Here is a 20,603-nt window from a genome sequence, read left to right on the forward strand (position 1 = left end):
GGATCATTTTATTATACAAAATAAATGTACACAAAAGGACAAGTGGTGCAATTAGTCCAATTTGATTGTGAGTGCTGTTCTATCAATTCTTTATACTTTCAAATCAGTCCTGACTTCCGCTCACTCCAATTATGGCTTAAAATCCTCTTTAAATTGACTTATTTAATGAACATTATTTTAAGTGACAAAAAACACTGGTCCCACAGTTCACTGTTATATAAAATATGACCCAAAAAAATACACCGATACTTTTGGATACATGTTAAAACATGTTGGGTAACCATAACCCACACTAAAACATTGTTTAACAGCCTATCCCACCCAAAAATTGTATTTGCACGGGCATATCTTACCTTGATGCTAACTGTTAGCTCGTCAATGGGATTCTGCATTGCACAGCTAGCATTGCAAGCTATGCAGACATTAGTAAAACAAAGAAGTGTTGCAGTTCCAAACACACACTTTTTAACCTTTTGTTTTACATTAAACTTAAATCAGGACTGATATTAAACTGTATTTCCAAATTTTGTTTTTCACAAGGTACTTAGCAGTGAATTGTTTCACAAAACTTAGGTAACTTAGTCATAAATACACTTTCTGAACGATCTTAATTTGTATTTCTCGTATTATATTATTACTTTTGTTAGAAACCAAGTGTTTATGGAAACCTTGTCATATAATTATCCAAAAAAGAAACAATCTCAGTGCTATCCGTTAAAAAGAGGGTTATTAGCATTGCTCCCTCAAATTAGCAGATATAGCTCCAGTGTTCCAAAAACAAAAAGCACATGTATATCGCTCAGCAGTCTTTAAAAGGTACATATTTAAGGAAATGACACTTTGAATAGCTTGTATAGAAATAGTTGCATTTCTGGAGTGCCAAGTAAATAGTTATCTGGCTATTTCTGGAAATGTTGCTAGTTTGTAACACTGGGGCTAATTTACATAAATGTCCCCGTATTATATATTTCCATATTTCCATTCGGTCTTAAGATCAAGAAAAGACAACTTTAACGCGTCTTAAACTATTACACTTTCACAGTTAGGCTTATTTATTGACGAACCAGACCAAATTTCTCTGCCCTTGACGTGCTAGCTAGCTAAAGCTAGCTGCTACTCGATTGCGAGTGCAAAACAGGAATATGTGTAAAAATGTCTGATAATTCTAACCCTATTTTGTCAAAGACTATTATTGAAACCCCCGGTTTGTTTTGTCTGTTTTTAAAATTTGTGAACGTAAGATTTGAAATGAAACAAATCCTACAAGTGAAGCAGCCACGTTTAGTTGCGATAAACGCCGATGGGCATCGAGTGGTTGGTTCTTTAGGCCGGTGAGTCTCCACAGTTTTTGTGTGTCCCCCCCCCCCCCCGTCCCGGAGTTCATTTCAAGGCAAAGTTACCAAAGTTCGCACTTGTGTTTGGGGTTCATGGGCGTGTCTGCTTGGCAGCCAAAGTGCTTGGAGAACTCGTGAGAGTTCGAGACGGTCCCGATGACTCGGAATCTGGACGGGCTGTGCGGGTCGGTGATGACGCCCTCGTGCGAGCTTTCTGGTGTCCTCACGGCACACCATACCTGGTAGCAAAAATAAATAAATAAATAAAAACATGTAGGTTCCAGTTACAAAGTTAAAAAATACATACACATGTATATCTGTGTATACAAATATGTATGTGTGTATATATGTGTGTGTAAATATGTGTGTAAATGTGTAAAAATTTGTATACAACTGTGTATGTGTATATATGCGAGTGTATATGTGTTCCAAAAACAAAAAGCACGTGTATATAGCTCAGCAGTCAAAGTGTATGCGTGTATATATGTGTATATTTGTGTGTGTATGTGTGTATATGTGTGTGTATATGTGTGTATATATATGTGTGTATATGTATGTGTGTGTGTATATATGTGTGTGTATATATGTGTGTATATATGTGTATACAACTGTGTATGTGTGTGTATCTACGTGTATACAACTGTGTATACAACTGGTGTATATGTGTATATATGTGAATGTACATGTGTGTATATGTGTGTATATATGTGAATGTACGTGTGTGTACATGTGTGTATGTGTGTATATATGTGCATGTATATGTGTGTGTGTATGTGTGTGTATATATGTGTATACAACTGTGTATGTGTGTGTATCTACGTGTATACAACTGTGTATACAACTGGTGTATATGTGTATATATGTGAATGTACATGTGTGTATATGTGTGTGTATATATGTGAATGTACGTGTGTGTATGTGTGTATATATGTGCATGTATATGTGTGTGTGTATGTGTGTGTGTGTGTGTATGTATGTGTGTGTGTATGTATGTGTGTGTGTATATGTGCATGTATATGTGTGTGTGTATGTGTGTGTGTGTATACGTGTGTGTGTATATGTGTGTGTATATATACACACGATTTTTGGGAAGGCCGTTTTAATAAAAAAATAAAGAATGTAAGGCCCACTTTCATTTGTTAAACAGTGGATTAGAATACGGGAAAAATATATTTTTGTAAACGGCATTTATTAGTACAGTCGTACCACTACTTACAAAATGAATTGGTTCCAGAACTTTTTTCGTAACTTGAAAATTTCGTAAGTAGACTTGTACTTTATATGTAAATTCCTCTTTGACTCTTGTGTGAGTCAATAAAATCTGGAAAGCGGGCCATAGTTTGAACACCACTCCTTTAGATGATTAATGTGTGCATCTGTTGTGGTGTAGCCATGACGAAAACATAAGAGAAAATGTCTGACACTCACCTGTGCAAATCCCACGAAAAACAGCTGGTGGTTGGTCATTCCCAGGGCTGGGAGCGTGGCTTCTTCACCATTTTTTGCAATCCAGTTCACGTAAGCCTTACGTTTAGTAACATCACATTACACAAAAATAACAACATGTCGCAGGTGGTTTCGACATCAACTGCGCGTTACCTCATAAGCAGACTTCAGTCCGCCGTTGTCGGCGATGTTCTCTCCTAGCGTGTGGCGGCCATTCAGGGGCTCCTGGTTGATGCTGTAGTTGCCGTACTGCTCCACCATGCACTGCGTCTGCTTCTTGAAGGCCTCCACGGATGAGTTCTTCCACCAAGAGCGCAGATTGCCCTCTTTGTCGTATTCTCTTCCTGTAAACCCACATATTTGTCTGTTTTTTTTCTTTTCAAGTATAGTGATCCCTCGATTATTGCGGTTAATGTGGACCAGACATGGTCGCGATAAACGAAAAACCGCGAAGTAGGGTCACCCCATTTCAAAAAAATAAAATAAATCAAATTGTTATTATTACAGTGATCCCTCGATTATCACGGTGAATGTAGACCAGACATGGTCGCGATAATCGAAAAACCGCGAAGTAGGGTCACCCCATTTCAAAAAAATACAATAAATCAAATTGTTATTATTATTATTTTTTTACTTCAGTTCTAGTAGCAAGCTGAGGACAGGGGGAGTGGCTTCCGCTTGCGAGTTTCAGTGTGGATTTTCACATTTTTAGGAACTTACAAAAACATTTTTATAAAAAAAAAGTTTCCCAGAAAAAAAAACACGATGTCGTGAAGCCGCGATATTTGAGGGATTACTGTATAACTGTTTTTTCTTCTTCAGTGCTGAGTCCGAGTAGCAAGAGAGGCTTCCTCTTACGAGTTTCAGCGTGGATTTTCACATTTTTATGAACTTAAAAAAATTTAAATATATATTTTTTGTCTTTAGAAAATAATTAATAGCGGAAAATCACGAAGTAGTTAATTCACAATAAGTGAAGACGCGATAATCGCGGGATTACTGTATTGCGTTGCTAGCACTTGATTGATTGCTAACCTTGGTCATCAAAAGCATGAGTCAGTTCATGTCCCATGACAACCCCAATTCCGCCAAAGTTGAGGGCTCTGGAACGAAGAAAAATGACGACGACGATTAGCACAAGTATGTATTTTGCAATCACCTTAGAAAAACTACGAAAGACTTACTTGGGCCAGAAGCGGCTGTAAAAGGGCATTTGGAGAATTCCTGCTGGTAAAACCATCTCGTTTTTGGTAGGGTTGTAATACGCATTTACGGTTGGGGGGGTCATACTCCATCTGCCAAAAAAAAAACACATTGGGTTAAAAGGTCACAAATATAAATGACCAACTAAACTGCAATTAATCAATTGTTAAATTGCATTTTGTATCCAAATGAATCAATGATTCGGGTAGTTGAAGTAATCAAAATCTTGTTCAACAGTAAATATTCTCTGATTTATATTAATCTTATTAAATACATTTTAAATACCAAACATTAAATAAAATACATTTTACCTAAAAATGTCCCTGAATATATATTTTTAATTATTTACCTTTTGAAATCATTTATTTTAGGAAATACTCAGTTTCTTGTACATAAAAAAATCTTTTCAATGGAAAAAAAAGAAAAACTTTTTTATATTTAGTATTTAGAACCTAAATCAAAATTTATATATATATATATATTTTTTTAATTTATGGATGGAAAAAAGAAAAACTTTTTTATATTTAGTATTTAGAACCTAAATCAAAATTAATATATATATATATATATATATATATATATATATATTCTTCCTTTCTGTAGTCTAGTTTTCTGTATATTTTAGAAAATACTCAGTTTCTTGTACATAAAAAAATAATTTCAATGGAAAAAAAAGAAAAACTTTTTTATATTTAGTATTTAGAACCTAAATCAAAATTAAAATATATATATATATATATATATATATATATATATATATTCTTCCTTTCTGTAGTCTAGTTTTCTGGATATTTTAGAAGAAACTCAGTTTCTTTTATATAAAAAAATAATTTCAACGGAAAAAATTAAACCTTTTTTATCTTTAGTATTTAGAAACTAAATCAAAATTTAAAAAGAAAAGTAAAGATTCTTCTTTTCTGTAGTCTAATTTGTCTCCAACAATCAGAACCCATTTGAATTAGCATAGCCACTCACTGGTTCCGGGTTGGAATTTTTCTCAACTGGTCAGCCATCACCCTGGCGGAGAAGTTGTAGTACTGCATGACGTTTTGGAAGTGCAGATCTGAAACCACCTCAAACTGCAACAAAAGAATTGCATTTCTTCCTCTGCTTCGACGCTACACGTCATTAATTTGAACGTAACTCCATTTAACTTACGTCAATGAACACCTTGTCCAGTTTGGTGGCGTTCATGATGAACTCCGGATAGCCAACCATGTTGTAGATTGCATCGGCCTTAATTTAAAAAATGCACGAATCAAAAAATAAGTGACTACTTGTACTCAACGTTAGGCAATGGCGATTCCCCACCTTCTCTTTGGCGGCCTTCTTGGTGTCGGCGTCCATCCAGCTGACGTACTTGAGCCCTTCCTCAAACGCCGTTTTGATGTCGCCGACCATGTCCTCAGCCTGCGGGCCGGACAAAAGGAGACGGCGAGAAACGCGTCGTCTCCCCATGATCGTTTGGCACTCACGATGGCCTTGCTGTCCTCGGCGAAGGCGGCCTTGACGAACATGGCGCCCAGAGCGAAGCCCAAGCCGCTGTCGGTGTCGCCGACGCACAATTTCCAGCGAGGAGTACAGCTCTGCAAAACGTCAAAGTAGGAGAGGAGGTGGTCAGACAGTTGGGAGCAATGTTCCCTCTACGCTGCGCACATGCGCAATTGCGCACTACTCTCGTCTTTTCTGCGCACAGCAAATCATATGGAGCGCACAAAATAAAATCCCAATTTTTTTTTTTTTTAGCTGTGAGACCGACGCGCAAACCACTCATCCGCCGGCCGCCCATTCATAGATATTAATCATTACATTTTATTATTACTAAATCATTTATGTGTAGTAGACATACACCCGCTTATGCCCATAGCGAGCAATGATGATGTTGCTCACACTGGTACTCTGTGTGCTCAGGGAGGTTATCTTTCTGCCCAGACAAACAAAACATTAGAGGGAACATTGGTTGGGATGGTAAAAAAAAATAAAATAAAAAAAAAATGGAGAATTTGACAACACCGGTCAAAATGCATTGGACGTTTATCACCGTCAATGGCACCGAATATTAAGATGACAGACTCTGACTAATGTCCGACAATAATGCAGATAGATTTATTTTTTTGACTATCTTTTTGTATGGCATCAAAGTTTAACGCCAAATGTAATATTTCCAAAATTTATATTTGGAAAAAATGCTTTATTATAGGAAATAACAGCTATGAAATAAAAGCATATTCCTTTTTTATTTTTGTATTTTTTTGCTACTAAGATGGCGGTCCAAAGTTCTCACAGTTGTTCTTTGCCAAGTTAAATTGCTAAACCTCAGTTATCCGAGTGCCTGGTGGTCGTAGTTCATTTTGAACTTGCTCTAAACAAATCAAACTTAGAATATGGCAAAAAAAAAATTAAATAAAATGTAAAAAAAAAGCTACATTGAACAACACCCTGGGACTGTAACAACCATGTTTGTTGGGTCGCTTTTGTCCATTCATTTGACTTGAATAGCAGTTTGTGTGTGTGTAGGTGTTGAAAACACAAGCTGCAGTCAAATATGAAACAGCCAATGCTTTATGTTGATATTTCGAATCAATTCAAAGTATCTCTCTGTTTCTGCCTTGTGATCAACGTCAGCAAAGACCCGATTGTGTTATATTTTCTAAAACTTAGTTCTGAGCAAATATTCTGTTTGTGTGTGGCTATTTTCACCAGTATAAATGACCTTTAGATTAGATTAGATAATTTGTTCATCCCGTATTCGGGAAACTTCATTGTCACAGTAGCAGGAGGGTGAGAATGCAGACACAGGAAAAGACAAGCCGTACCCTTAATTTCGCCTAAAAATCGTTGGATTTTACAATTTCCCTCGTATAAGCTGCCCCAAGATTCACAATTTTCAACTCCATATTCAAGGTTTTAATAGGGAGTACGAATTCGTTAATTTAAAGGGAAAATCTTAAGAAAAATCATCGTACGTGGTATTTCTGAGCTACTATATCAATCAATTGCTAAATTGCACATTCCGAAACATGTTGCCTGCATGTAGACAAATTAAAAAAGGAAGTCATGTGACCAGTACAACCAGGAAGTGTGTCCGTAGTGGTCTAGTTTGTCATCCCTAGGTAAGATGGTGGCACCCTGAGCAAGCAATGGCAGGCACAAGTGATTTTTTTTCACGTTTTATGCAAGATAGGGTTTATTTTTTTTCTTGAATTTCATTCATAAATGTCAAAATACGTTTTATAGGTTTATCTTTGCTCTCTTTTGAAATAAATGACCGTATCGGCCACGTTATGGCGTTCCGTGCATGTCAAGTCTAATTTGTGCGCATATATATATATATATATATATATATATATATATATATATATATATATATATATATATATATATATATATATATATATATATATATATATATATATATATATATATATATATATATATATATATATATATATATATATATATATATATATATATATATATATATATATATATATATATATATATATATATATATATATATATATATATATATATATATTTTTTTTTTTTTAATTGAGGGACAAATACGACGTATCTGCGAAAAAATCCGGTATGTACTGCACTTATTATTTCAGTTAAAAATAACATATACCCTTACTCATCATTATTCACTGTTAAATCGGGGGCAAATGTACAAAGGTGAATCCTTAAGAGTTAAAAAGGAAAGCGGAGAACAACAGTAGCAAAGGTCAAAAGTAGGTTTGAGTGGTAACACGAGGCTCAGTTTCAGCGGCAAACATACATTACGTTGTCTTTGTTATTCCAGCTTGACCCACTTGAAAAAAAAACAGGATCTCAACCCGATAACCGCCAAAAGGTCGCCTGCACTTACCGTACTTATTCTACAAACGCGTCCCCCCTCCCTCCCCTGCTTCATAAAACAGTAATTCACTTGAGGGCCAAACTATTTCCTGTGTAGTAATGTCGGAAAGCATAACAGCACTGCAAAACTCGCTCCGTGTGACAAATGAACTGTTGGTTTTTCTTGTATTACATTCCATTTATGGTCTCGTATGTCTGCTGTTGTTTGATAAATGAAAAAAAAGTGGGTGGGACTCAACTGTGCAAAGGTAGAAAATAACACTGGAATGTAAATACAGTGGTACCTCGAGATACGAGCTTAATTCGTTCCGGGACTGAGCTCGTATGTCGATCTTCTCGTAACTCGAGCGAACGGTTCCCATTGAAATGAACTAAAAACTAATTAATTCGTTCCAAACTTTAATAGTACTAAAATGTGTTTAATAGAACTAAAATTAGACGTGGAGGGTTCATAGACGGACATAGAAGCAGGCAGGGGGGGATTGTTTGGGGTTACTTTATCCACGGCAACTCACTCGTAACCGAACAAACAAATTTAAATTAACTGGGATTAATATATACAGACACACTCAAACATACATTTAATGTAACTTTACACAAAACAGAATTCTATTTTTTTTTTTTTTTTTTTACCTTCGTTCTGGGCGGGTTAGCGGTTTGCCACGCCTCCACCCTCACGTTCACTATCGATGGGCTGTTTGCTGTTGTATTCCCTTCAAAATATTCCTAAAATGATGTACACAAATGTCCTCACAATAGGATAACGCACGACCACTTGCCAACCAGAAGTAGTCTTGAATGAGCGATCGCGGGAGCTAACAGGCTAAGGAAGGAATAACAGCCTACCTACGTATTGATTGTGGGTAATGAAGTTTTATTCTGAAAAAGGGTGCCATTGGCTATCGGTGTTGTGTGCACGAGTATACTTCATTACCCAGAAAGCCCTCTTTTTGCCCGTGCATGCGCATTGTGCGTTTTCTGGTCGAAACTCGTCTGAACAAATCGTTCAGTGCTCGTAGATATCTGTTATACACGAAAGAGATGCGGCAAAAAAGAGTGCGCTACAATGATAAACAGCCTCTCATGTCAAGGCCACCTGGCTTTCTCGTGTGTCGAAATTTTTCTCGTATCTAGGGCGCATTATTTGCTCAAAATTTTCCTCGTATCTCGAGCATCTCGTAGGTAGAGCTGCTCGTATGTAGAGGTACCACTGAATATTTTTTTACACTTTCAGGGAGGAGAGTAGGCACTAAAACAATAAAAACCCCTAAAAATTGGGGAATAAATAACAAAAAAAAGTTAGGTTTACCTTTTTAGTTCCATACATAATCTCTAAAAAACGCTGCTCGGCATCCTGAAACCGCTGATCCAAAATGGCCACCATCTTCCTTACTACTTTCATGACCATGTAGTTGTTGAGAAGGCTGAAAAAGACAACATGGCCACCATTAGAGATGGGTAAAAACAAACAGATATAGTGTGGGCTCAATTTCTGAATTATGTATACTTGATATTCTTTCTTTTGTCGCACTATTTTAGCTTGGGGGAAACTTTGTACAGAAATGCCTTGACATACGAGTACCCCAACATACGAGCGATTTGAGATACGAGTATACGAGACAGCCAGCTGGCCGAGATGCGAGAGGCTGCTTATGATTTCAGCATGGCACTGTCTTTCTTGCCGCATCTCCCTCGTGCAAAGACATCTACGAGCACTGGGTGGAGCGTTGCATTTTTCCCCCCGTTTTTTTAGCGTTAGTCAGTGCAGAATGACGGGAAAAACAATGGGTCCAAAACGAGCAGGTGCAATGAAGGGTAGTGTAAAGAAACGGCGTATGATGAAAATTGACATTAAGCATGAAATGTTAAGGAATTAATTTGTATTTCGTTCATTTCTATGGGAAACGTTGATTTGAGATACGAGTAAATCGACATACAAACTTGGTCCCGGAACATATAAAGCTCATATCTCAAGGCATGACTGTAATTGCATTATTTTCACCTGAAATAAATTTTTTAGAAAGAACGGATAATAGGAAACCAAAACTACCATATTTTCACGACTATAAGGCGCACATAAGTCTTAAATTTTCTCCAAAATAGACAGGGCGCCTTATAATCCAGTGCGCTTTATATATGGACCAATACTAAAATTGTTACCACGATAAAATAAAATAAATCAGTCGATAGGGTACACCGACTCTACTATTTTCCCGTAGACAAAGTACTGCACAGTGACTGCTGGGATATGTAGTTCTTTTGTCAATACACCCAATGGATTGTGGCCTGTATACATCGACATCAACACAGCTTTACGAAGCATGGAAGACAGCGTTGGAATAGTTACGCTAGCTACTAGCTAGCTACTATTTGCGAATGGATTGTGGCTGCCTGGACGAACGTATAAAACTCAGCGTTTTCGATGGACAATTGTTCAATTCGGACACAGAAAATGAGGACTTTGATGGATTTGTGGGCGATGATGACGCGAGTGCATTGTAAAATGGCTAAATAAAGTACAACCGAACTCAGTTTTTCTTCCGTTGCCTTTTTAAAAACGGGTTTTACTGTGTGGGTGTAGCGTGTACGTTTAAGCTGGTGTATGTTTTGCCATGCCTGGCTGCGTCTATAAAAACGGTGCGTCCTTTGTGTGTGTAAAATACAGAAATAGCACTCGTTATTGACACTGCGGCTAAAAATACGATGCGCCGTATAGCCGTGAAAATACGTTAAGCTACAAATTGCAATTGGAACCTTTTATTGGTGTTGGTTATGAGGTCCGACACTTTCGGAAGGTACTCTTTGGCGTAGACCACCACCGGCTCGGACTCATTGAGCGCAACGGGAGCGAACACCTCGTTGAGGTAGGGCATCCAGTCTACCGCAGGAGCCAGACTCTAGACAAAAAGTACAAAACTAGTTTAACACCAGACTGTGTGTGAGGTCATACGAAAGTAAAAAATGCCCTTTAATGACACAGACCCCAAATGTTCTGGTCAACTCATTTGCTGTCCTTACCTTCAGGTCTTTGGCTTCCATCTTGTGGTAGATGAGCTCCTCGTCACGTCTCTCCTCGAGGGGCACCGTGATGTTGGCCAGGGCCGTTTCAAAGTCCACTATTTCCCCCATGAGCTGCAGAGACGTCTCGTAGGAGCCACCCAGCAGGACTCCTAACTCCACCAGGAAGTTCTGGTATGCCGTGAGATACTGCAAAGTGGATAAACCAATGAGTGTCTGTGAGTATGTATCAGGGGGAAAAAAACAATTATCTGGGTAATCCTACACTGTGCAAAACAACTCCAATAAAGTCCATTCAGATTTTTTGATTCACTAAAGCAAGAGAAAGTGACCTGGTATTTTCCAGAGTCAACAGGAATTGACAAGTGACCCAGAATAACCAGAAAGTGACCTCTTAACCACCCTAAAACCAATAGGAAGTGACACAAAAATCAATAAAAAGTGACCTGAAATGTCTTAAAATCAATAGGAAGTGACCTGAAATGTCTTAAAATCAATAGGAAGTGACCAATGATCCACAATGTATAGGAAGTGACCCTACATAGTCTCGAACTAACAAGGAGGTAACTCAAAATGAACTCGTTGCTTGCCATTGTCAACACTAGAGATCTCATTCGTTTAAACTACGAGCACTGGCTGTGAATCCTGTGAATCTTTTGGTGCCATTGACGGTGGTGGACGTCCAATTAGCTAACAATGGAAGTGACCCTATAATTCTGACCGAAAATCACCCCCAAGCAATTTCTCCGGAAATTGTAATTTTCTAATCATAAATGCAATTCATTCTAATGAATGCAGTGGATGAATTTGTCTGAAATGTGTAATACCTTTTCATTAGCGGTTTTGTTGAGGTAGTAATCCCGCGAAGGGAGTCCCAGGCTTGACTGATCCACCTACATTGGCAGAAAGACAACGTGACCCAGTTCAATGGGTGTCCGATCCTAAACATCCTAAACCTAAACACACAATCTGAGTGGCAACAGAAACATCAACGCTCACCTGGATGACGTTACTAGAAGAGTTCTTCGAGTCGGTACTGACAAACACGGCGAAGAACGGGGAAGCGCGGTAGTTTGCCGACACGGCGCGGAGGACTTCTTGAAAATTATCTTTGTCCCAGGGTCCAGTCAAGGCCCAACCTCCAAGCTACAAAAGATTCAGTCGTATTTTATGACAAAGGCTAATGTGTTAGTTATTTTGTGGCTGCCTGGGATTTGGATTTGAAGTTTTTTTTTTCTTCCATTAAGTTCAGACATAAAATGTAGGAACTACCGTATTTTCTCGCATATAAGCCGCCTCCCCGTATAATCCGTACCCTTAAAATCGTTGAATTTTACAATTGCTCTCGTATAAGACTCCCCTTGATTCACAATTTTAACCTCTTTATTCTTGGTTTTAATAGAGAGTACAAATGTCTTAATTTGAAGGGAAAATCTCGCATATAAGTCGTACCCTTAAAATTGCCTTAAAATCGTTGAATTTGACAATTTCTCTCGTAAAAGCCGCCCCCTGATTCATAATTTTCACCTCCATATTCATGGTTTTAATAGGGAGTACAAATGTGTTAATTTTTCTTAAGAAAAATCAGCGCACGTGGTATTTCTAAGATACTGTATAAATCGATTGCTGGACTAAAAGAGTGTTGTCTGCACATAGACAAATTCAAAAAGGAAGTCATGTGAGCAGTACAACCAGGAAGTGTGTCCGTATCAGTCTAGTTTGTCATTTCTAGATAAAATGGTGGCGTCTTGAGCGAGAAATTGCAGGCACAAGTAAGTTTTTTTCACGTTTTCTGCAAGCTACCGTATTTTGCGGTTTAATATACCCCCCATTTAATATACCCGGGTATAATAAACGGTAGGGGTAGATTAATGGCGCACAAACGGGAAGGTACGATCCACTATGCACTCTTTATGCCGTGATGGGGTGCATCAACGTTTTGCAGACTAAAACAACTTACTGCTCAAGTTAAAACTACTTACTGCTGAATAAAGTCTGACTTGGAATTTTAATGAACTTAAATATCTATAATTATGCCCCCATGAACACCATACAAATCTTGGGGTATATTAAATGGCGCACAAGTGGGAGGCTCAAAAAAGAAAAAATCATTTAATATACCCGGGTATAATGAACAGCATAATACGGTACATTTAAAAAGATAAATGTTGTCTTGCGTCTTTACCACCTTGCAGTTTCGTGCATGTGATGTCTAATTTGTGCGCAGATAAGCCGTACCCTCGATTCAGTCAACAAATATGGCGTATATGCGATAAAATACACTAATACCTGCGTGATGAGTTCCTGCAATGGTTTTGCGGCCAACTCCTCAATCTTTTCCTCATTCATGCAGGCCTGATAGTACCGCTGGGCCTTCTCCTCAGCTTTACTCAGACCTTTCATTGTCGTGTTCTCTGTTCAAATCATGTCAAAATTTAAAAAAATGCATAAACAACAACAACAACAAAAGACATCACTAATCTTTTCAGCCACTCACCTAACAAATGCTTCATCACCAGCATGTTGTGCTCCCACAGAGTGCTAAAAGGACCCCAGCGGGATTTGCCTTCAGGCAGGGGGTTGCTCTTAACCCACCCGCCGCAAGCGTAGTTGTAGAAATCGTGACAAGGGTCGACGGAGCGGTCCAAGGCCGACAGGACGGCGCTGGCCACCGTGATGCATGGTTCGGTCAGGCAAACACCCGGGTGTGCTGAAACGTGGAACAAAACAGTCTTAAAATTCCGTCACATTTTGTTTTTGTTTTTTTTTGGCACCGCCGTGAATAATGGGAAAATATTTCAAAAGCTAGGTAAGCCAAATAGATGCGCTGAGCTTCGGGGGAGCATCTGGAAAGCATCATTTGCGGCCTATGCGCAATAACGGGAAGGAACGCGCCCTGCTTGTAAGAAGTCGTTTTTCATCCGGATTCACATGACAGATTAAAATATGGGGATGTCAAACTCATTTTTTGTGACGTAGTTTCGATTTCGTTATGTCTTTCAACTAGGCTGCCAACATTAATCAAATTGACATGAATTGACCGTTTTTCCGATAATTTTTGGACATTCAAATGAGTACAGATCTGCAATTATTGATTAAAAAAGGGGAAACGTGGGAAATATTCCCTACACATCTCTAATTTTTATTTGAATTTGATCATAAAACAGAAAGTCGGCACTCATGATTTACTTTCCCGGGCCGCACAAAATGATGCGGCGGGCCAAATTTGGCCCGCGGGCCGCCACTTTGACACCAGTGGATTAGATGATAAATAGGATCATTTTGGCAGAACATTTTGAGGCCTGATTATTTTATCAATCATTATGCCTGGCAATCTTCAGGAAGATAAACTAAACAAAAAGTCCAGCTTGTTCTTGTCTTCAAGACCAAACAAAAGCCACGTGTTTAATAAATTTCATGTTGGCCCTTTAATTCCTCCAATTTTCTGAGAAAAAAAGTCCAGAAACCAATCAGCCTACCATGCACGTCTTTGGAATGTGTGAGGAAACCGGAGTACCCAGAGAAAACCCACGCTGGCCCGGGGAGAACATGCAAACTCCACACAGGCGGACCGACCTGGATTTGAACCCAGGACCCCAGAGCTGTGAGGCTGACGCGCTAACCACTCGCTCCACCGGGCCACCCTCAATAAAATAATGTATACATCCAAAATTGATTAATGTAGATCCTCGATGCAGTTCCATATTTGACCACTAGTCTTACACATGGCTCCATTAAAGTGGAAAATTGCCATGCACACACACCCATATTACCTAGGGGCAATTTAGAGTGTCCAATCAGCCTACCATGCATGTTTTTGGAATGTGGGAGGAAACCAGAGTACCCGGAGGAAACCCACGCAGGCCCGGGTAGAACATGCAAACTCCACATAGGTGGACCGACCTGGATTTGATCCCAGGTCTCGCACTGTGAGGCCGACACGCTAACCACTCCATAATTTAACATTGATCATATTTAGATTTTAATCAGTCTGCTTTAGACGACAATGCAAAAGACGCGTAAAAACCGTGGGACAGCTTTGAAAGGACTTCCGAAGCTAAAAAGTTTAGCACCCCGAGGAGAATTCATCCCCGTTCCTCCCATTATCCCATAATTTGCAGCGATGTCCACACTTTTGAATGACAGGAAGCAGCATGCGACTTCCCATGACAAATCAGAGGAAAACCCGCATACGACATGTGTCATCCAAAAGCGTTTTTTGTTGGACTGTTGACGCAGGCGGGAGAGGCTGAAAAGGTGTTAGGAAGTAAAGCTAAAGGTGTGGTGACATTGTTTCCAGAAGATTTCCTTGAAATGCAATTGTGAATTGGAATGCTGATTGACTCCTGGGATTTTTGTTATATATTTTTTTGTTGCACCAAAAAATGTTACGAGGCCAAATATGATTTGTTTTTGTTTCACCACAAATGGAACACCAGAAATAACATTACAATACTAAATAATTAGGTGTAACCATGCTCACAAGGGAAAAACAATAGATCCAAAGCAAGCAGGTGCAATGGAGGGTAGTGTAAACAAGATGACAATCAATATTAAGCACGAACTTATGGAAAAACATTAGAGTAGTGTAAGTTCACCGATTTGTGAATATTGTGTTCACGTATGATATATATTTTTATAGTATTTTTCTTTAAAAAAAATGTAGATCAGCCTCAAAATAATGGGTTAGAAAATTTGCTTTCAACACTGACAATTTATGTTTTATTCCTATTTTTTCAAATAAGTATCAACCTTTTAAAATCATACATCAATCTGCTATATATAGAACATCACATGACCAAACCTGATAAACAGGTTAGCAGACTCTGTATGCTACGCTAATGAGCATAACTAGAGGATAAAAATAGTTGAATTTACAAAAGTTGTATATTGCTGCTATCTTTAGATAAAAGTTAAAGATATCATTGCTGTTATACATATACACGCAGGGGGACCGGCGAACCAAATTACAATTGTTGCGCTATTAAAAAATTCTCTATGAAAACTGGGTGTTTAACAATTAAAAGATTGAGTTTCCACACTTAGAGAAGGTGAAGAAAAATTCAATCACTCGTCTATTAGGATCTGACAGCCGTTTCTGGCCACCATAAAAAAAATCAACTCTCTACATTGCACGGTTTGGACAAACGTAGCGAGACAATCTTAACATACAGACTCACAACCATTAATCACGCTTTATAAGGATTATAGATGACCATATACAATATGTACTGAGCCAAACTGTGATTGAAAGCATTGCTTTCTCTCTGGATAAATCCAGATAAAACCTTGTTTGAGATTCCGAACGAATAATGCATGAACAGACAGGTTTGACCTGTTTTCATTTAAGGTTTACTTCCAGTAACAAGAGGGAAATGCAGCAAAACAGGACTGGTCCTAAATTGTATCACCTTTTACATAAAAAAAAAATGAGCAAATTATCAAACTCTTGGGCCTTGTCGTTGAATTCAGAACCAAAATTTGTCATCTCTCAATTGCAAAATACCGTAAGATGACTTGATTACCAGAATTGTTGGGTAAGCGAATAAACGATTCCTTGAAATGACTGGAAAGCAGCTGCCAAAATATTAACTGCCAATTCCCATCACTTGGTTGGCTGACACTGAAACTCAAACAAAATATGTAATCAAGTACTCACTTTGGCGGTAGAAGACGGCAGTTGTGATGAGCGATACGAAGAGGGCTGCGGACAGCAAACACACCAGGAACAGAAGCCTCCTCTCGTTTTCAGTTTTTTCGGACCAGCAAGAAAAACTCCGGCCACTCCGGAGAGTCACCTGTGCACATGTGTATTTCAACTGGGAAATCAATGGGTGCAAAATTTAACAGCTCATTTTATCTATTGGCTTTCAACCTGGAAAAAAAACATTGGTGGTCATCATTTTTGACAAAAAAATCATTGGTGGTCATCATTTTTGACAAAAAAAATCATTGGTGGTCATCATTTTTGACAAAAAAAATCATTGGTGGTCATCATTTTTGACCCAAAAAAATCATTGGTGGTCATCATTTTTGACAAAAAAAATCATTGGTGGTCATCATTTTTGACAAAAAAACATTGGCGGTCATCATTTTTGACAAAAAAACATTGGTGGTCATCATTTTTGACAAAAAACATTGGTGGTCGTAATTTTTGACAAAAAAACACTGGTGGTCATCATTTTTGACCAAAAAAAATCATTGGTGGTCATCATTTTTTACCAAAAAAATCATTGGTGGTCATCATTTTTGACAAAAAAATCATTGGTGGTCATCATTTTTGACAAAAAATCATTGGTGGTCATCATTTTTGACAGAAAAAATCTTTGGTGGTCATCATTTTTGACAAAAAAACATTGGTGGTCATCATTTTTGACAGAAAAAATAATTGGTGGTCATCATTTTTGACAAAAAAAACATTGGTCATAATTTTTGACAAAAAAAATCATTGGTGGTCATCATGTTTGACAAGAAAAATCATTGGTTGTCATCATTTTTGACCAAAAAAATCATTGGTGGTCATCATTTTTGACAAAAAATCATTGGTGGTCATCATTCTTGACAAAAAATCATTGGTGGTCATCATTTTTGACAAAAAAAATCATTGGTGGCCCTGAGTGAGCAATGGCAGGTACAAAAGAGTGAGCTTTTTCATGTTTTGCACAGTGCTGCCTCACGCAGGTCAGTCTTAGTACTACACCACAAAATCACCACACTCAAAAACTATTTCATAATAGGTTGGTTAGATTTTATAACGATTAAAAGAAGGTTCGTGGGGAAACAAAACAAAAAACAATGGCGTGAACACCAGTTAATCCAAGAAAGGTCAAATTGTGTTTACCTGCATAGGTGAAGACTGGTAGATGTCATCCCCGCCGGAGTCCACCAGGTCTTCCTCATCTAGGGTGGCTCTTTTGTACGATGACATCTGAAAAGTCAAAGTGACAAAAGAGTCCCTGAGTGCATCCATGCCGGTTCAGCTGTCTACTCCTCAACCGAGTTTAGGGGTTCGGGTTTCGCCCCAGAGTCCATAGTGAGCGATCCGGTCTGTCCGGTCCCCTCGGACAGTATTTTAAAGGCCTCTCCTGTTCGCCCCCATTGCTGCCGACACTTAACACGTCCCCTGAATTCTAGACTCCTCTTTTAAGGCTAAGCTAGTTCCACCTGGCGTGAGGGAAGACACATAACATTTGCAACTTGTCTGTGTGGATACAATCGCAGAAAGATTTTAGCCGGCTGAGGCCACACCTCGATTCTTTTCTATAGGACAAGATATTCTAGGAAGGAGGTGCTCCTGGAAGCTTATTCCCTCCCTTGAAATGCTTACCGCGGTCTCCACGGTCACCGACACCTGATAGGCTACTAGGCGACCCTTTCCCTTCTTTAAAGCGTCATTACCCATGGCTTTTTCCCTGTCTATTTCAAACTAAAACTAGCCAAACACAGACATGTCAGAATCACACCCTGATTTTTTTTAACTGCCCACGTTTTGTGAATTTAAAAAAAAAAAAAAAAAAAAACAGTCAACAATCCTGTGAACCATTTTTGTAGTTGTTTTTAAAAATTAAAACAAAGAACAACATGCACTTTGTATGTTCCAGTGGTACCTCGAGATACGAACTTAATTCTTTCCGGGACTGAGCTAGTATGTCGATTTACTCGTAACTCAAATGTACGTTTCCCCATAGAAATGAACTAAAAATAAATGAATTCGTCCCAACCCTCTGAAAAAAAACACCCAAAACAGTATATTGGTTAGGAAAAACATTTTTATTTGTTCTAATTTGCCATCTATTAGCAAAGTAAAAAATAACTAGTGGTTTAATAGTACTAAAATGTGTTTAATAGTACTAAAATTAGACGGATTTCAGAGGGGAATATTTGCCCGAAATTTTACTCATATCTCAAATTGCTCATATGTCTGGGCACTCGTATGTTGAGGTACCCCTGTATAACAGAAATGTAAGCAATCTCATCTGGCTCCCATCACTGTCGAGATAACCCAAATAAGTAACCCAGTATGTTTACATGACCCAGACAGCTACCTGTAAACCACAAAAAGTGCTCACACCCCTAATCTGTTGTTCTTCTCATTTCATTTTAAAAAAACCGCAAGGGAACGGCAGACTCCTCCCACTACTTGCCAATTTCGACAAATAAACAGACACATTTGATGACCTTTCCCTGGAATTACGACACTAGCACCAGAAATTGCGAGTGAAAAGTCAAAGGTTATTGTGAAAGACACTTTTTTTGCGAAACGACAACGCGCTTTCAACTTCGCATCTGGCCATAGAACTGTTTTGCACTCTGGTTATGAAACGTTATGATTTTTCCTTCTTCTAAACGTGGAGTGTTTCGTTAAAAATGTCTAGGGTCGTGCATTTTAGGGTTTCAGACCAGACCAGGAACGAAAACCGTCACCATGTTATTAAACTAACATCCTTATATCTTCAATTACATATTCTACAACTGTATTTTTTGACAGTTTGACAGGATACGGCCTCTCCCAGGTCAGTATTGGTACTACAACTGACAGTGGGAAGCCATAACTTTGCCCCCATTTCAAATCCTTAAAGACCAATTTCATCATCATAATATTTTTTAAAAAATTCAAAGTCGGATTCATCATCACCAGATTTACCAAACAATTGATTCGATTCTTCTTGAGGTATTTTTTACAAGTGTGCGCGCCAGCCAATAGAACGGGCTCTCATTAAAACGGCTGCCGAGGAGATTTTTTCTGGCAGGCAGTTTTTCTTCGGGATTCGTGTATAACGCGCACCCAAACTATGCTTTGTTTTTTTGTTACAAAATGTTGCATGTTATACTCAAATAAATACGGTAAGTAGCAGCATAATGCCATACTTAAAAATGGGTGCACACCAACAAGCTTCATCAGATTATTTCCAACCCTTACACAAAAGGTCACACGCAAACAGCGAGACACAAAAGAACCGCAAACACTACAACACAAAAAGACCATCTGACGCTCAAAGCTAAAAGCACACATGACATACAGAAGAAAAAACAACACCAAAACACCCCAAAAAGACCCACACAACAGGAAAACACATTCGCACACAAGCAAGCATATGCCGACTCCTATGCACAAAACATGATACAAAAAGATACACAAAAATACCAGCGCAAACAAGAAAAACCTGCAAAAACACTTTTGTAAACAAACCCAAACATCAACTAACACGCATTGACTCCCGCAAACACAAAACAACAGAACCACAAACAACAGAAACACGTACAAGAAGACTCGTTTACGCTAAGATGTTAAAACACTGAAAGCCACGCGCCAAAAGAATAGCAGAAAGGTATCATTTTTCACGTAGCATGAGCTAACTTGTCGCCTAACCCACATGGCGTCCCCCGTAAGCACTTGCTGTTTGTTTGCTCTCCCGTATGGAATGGACGCAAACAAAACGAGGCCATGACTCAACAGGCAAACACTCTTGCTCTTGCACTTTTACAATCGCACGGTCACGTCGCCTGCGAGCGACAGATAGCGGCGCCGTCGTCTCGGGGGTTTAGTTCCCGACCTCTGACACTGCCACAGCTCTGGAAAAGGTCATTTTTTTCCACCACCCCCAGCAAAGATGTTTCCTTTACGGAGAGGGAAAACGCCCTGATAATCATGGGAGTGCTGTAGCGGGCAAAATAAAACCTGCTAAGCCGCTTTCCCATCAAGTTATATAAAAAAAATCATTTGGGTTTATTTTTAGTAGC

General features: G+C 38.6%; 1 protein-coding gene across 1 annotated transcript; it reads right to left on the minus strand.

Moving 5' to 3' along the window:
- Window positions 1–559: 559 nt before the first annotated feature.
- Window positions 560–19,518, minus strand: ece1 (endothelin converting enzyme 1). The gene is made up of 18 exons (XM_077603217.1): window positions 17,704–19,518; window positions 16,522–16,660; window positions 13,360–13,572; window positions 13,152–13,276; window positions 11,862–12,008; window positions 11,690–11,755; window positions 10,863–11,051; window positions 10,599–10,741; window positions 9,154–9,268; window positions 5,459–5,569; window positions 5,295–5,393; window positions 5,142–5,219; window positions 4,959–5,062; window positions 3,965–4,075; window positions 3,816–3,883; window positions 2,934–3,124; window positions 2,763–2,858; window positions 560–1,573 (listed from the first exon to the last, which is right to left on the minus strand). The coding sequence occupies exons 1-18, from the start codon at window positions 17,830–17,832 to the stop codon at window positions 1,397–1,399; spliced, it is 2,301 nt and encodes a 766-aa protein (XP_077459343.1). The 5' UTR covers window positions 17,833–19,518; the 3' UTR covers window positions 560–1,396.
- Window positions 19,519–20,603: the final 1,085 nt, after the last annotated feature.

This window comes from Stigmatopora argus, chromosome 6, assembly GCF_051989625.1.
Source record: "Stigmatopora argus isolate UIUO_Sarg chromosome 6, RoL_Sarg_1.0, whole genome shotgun sequence".
Classification (NCBI taxonomy): Eukaryota; Metazoa; Chordata; class Actinopteri; order Syngnathiformes; family Syngnathidae; genus Stigmatopora; species Stigmatopora argus.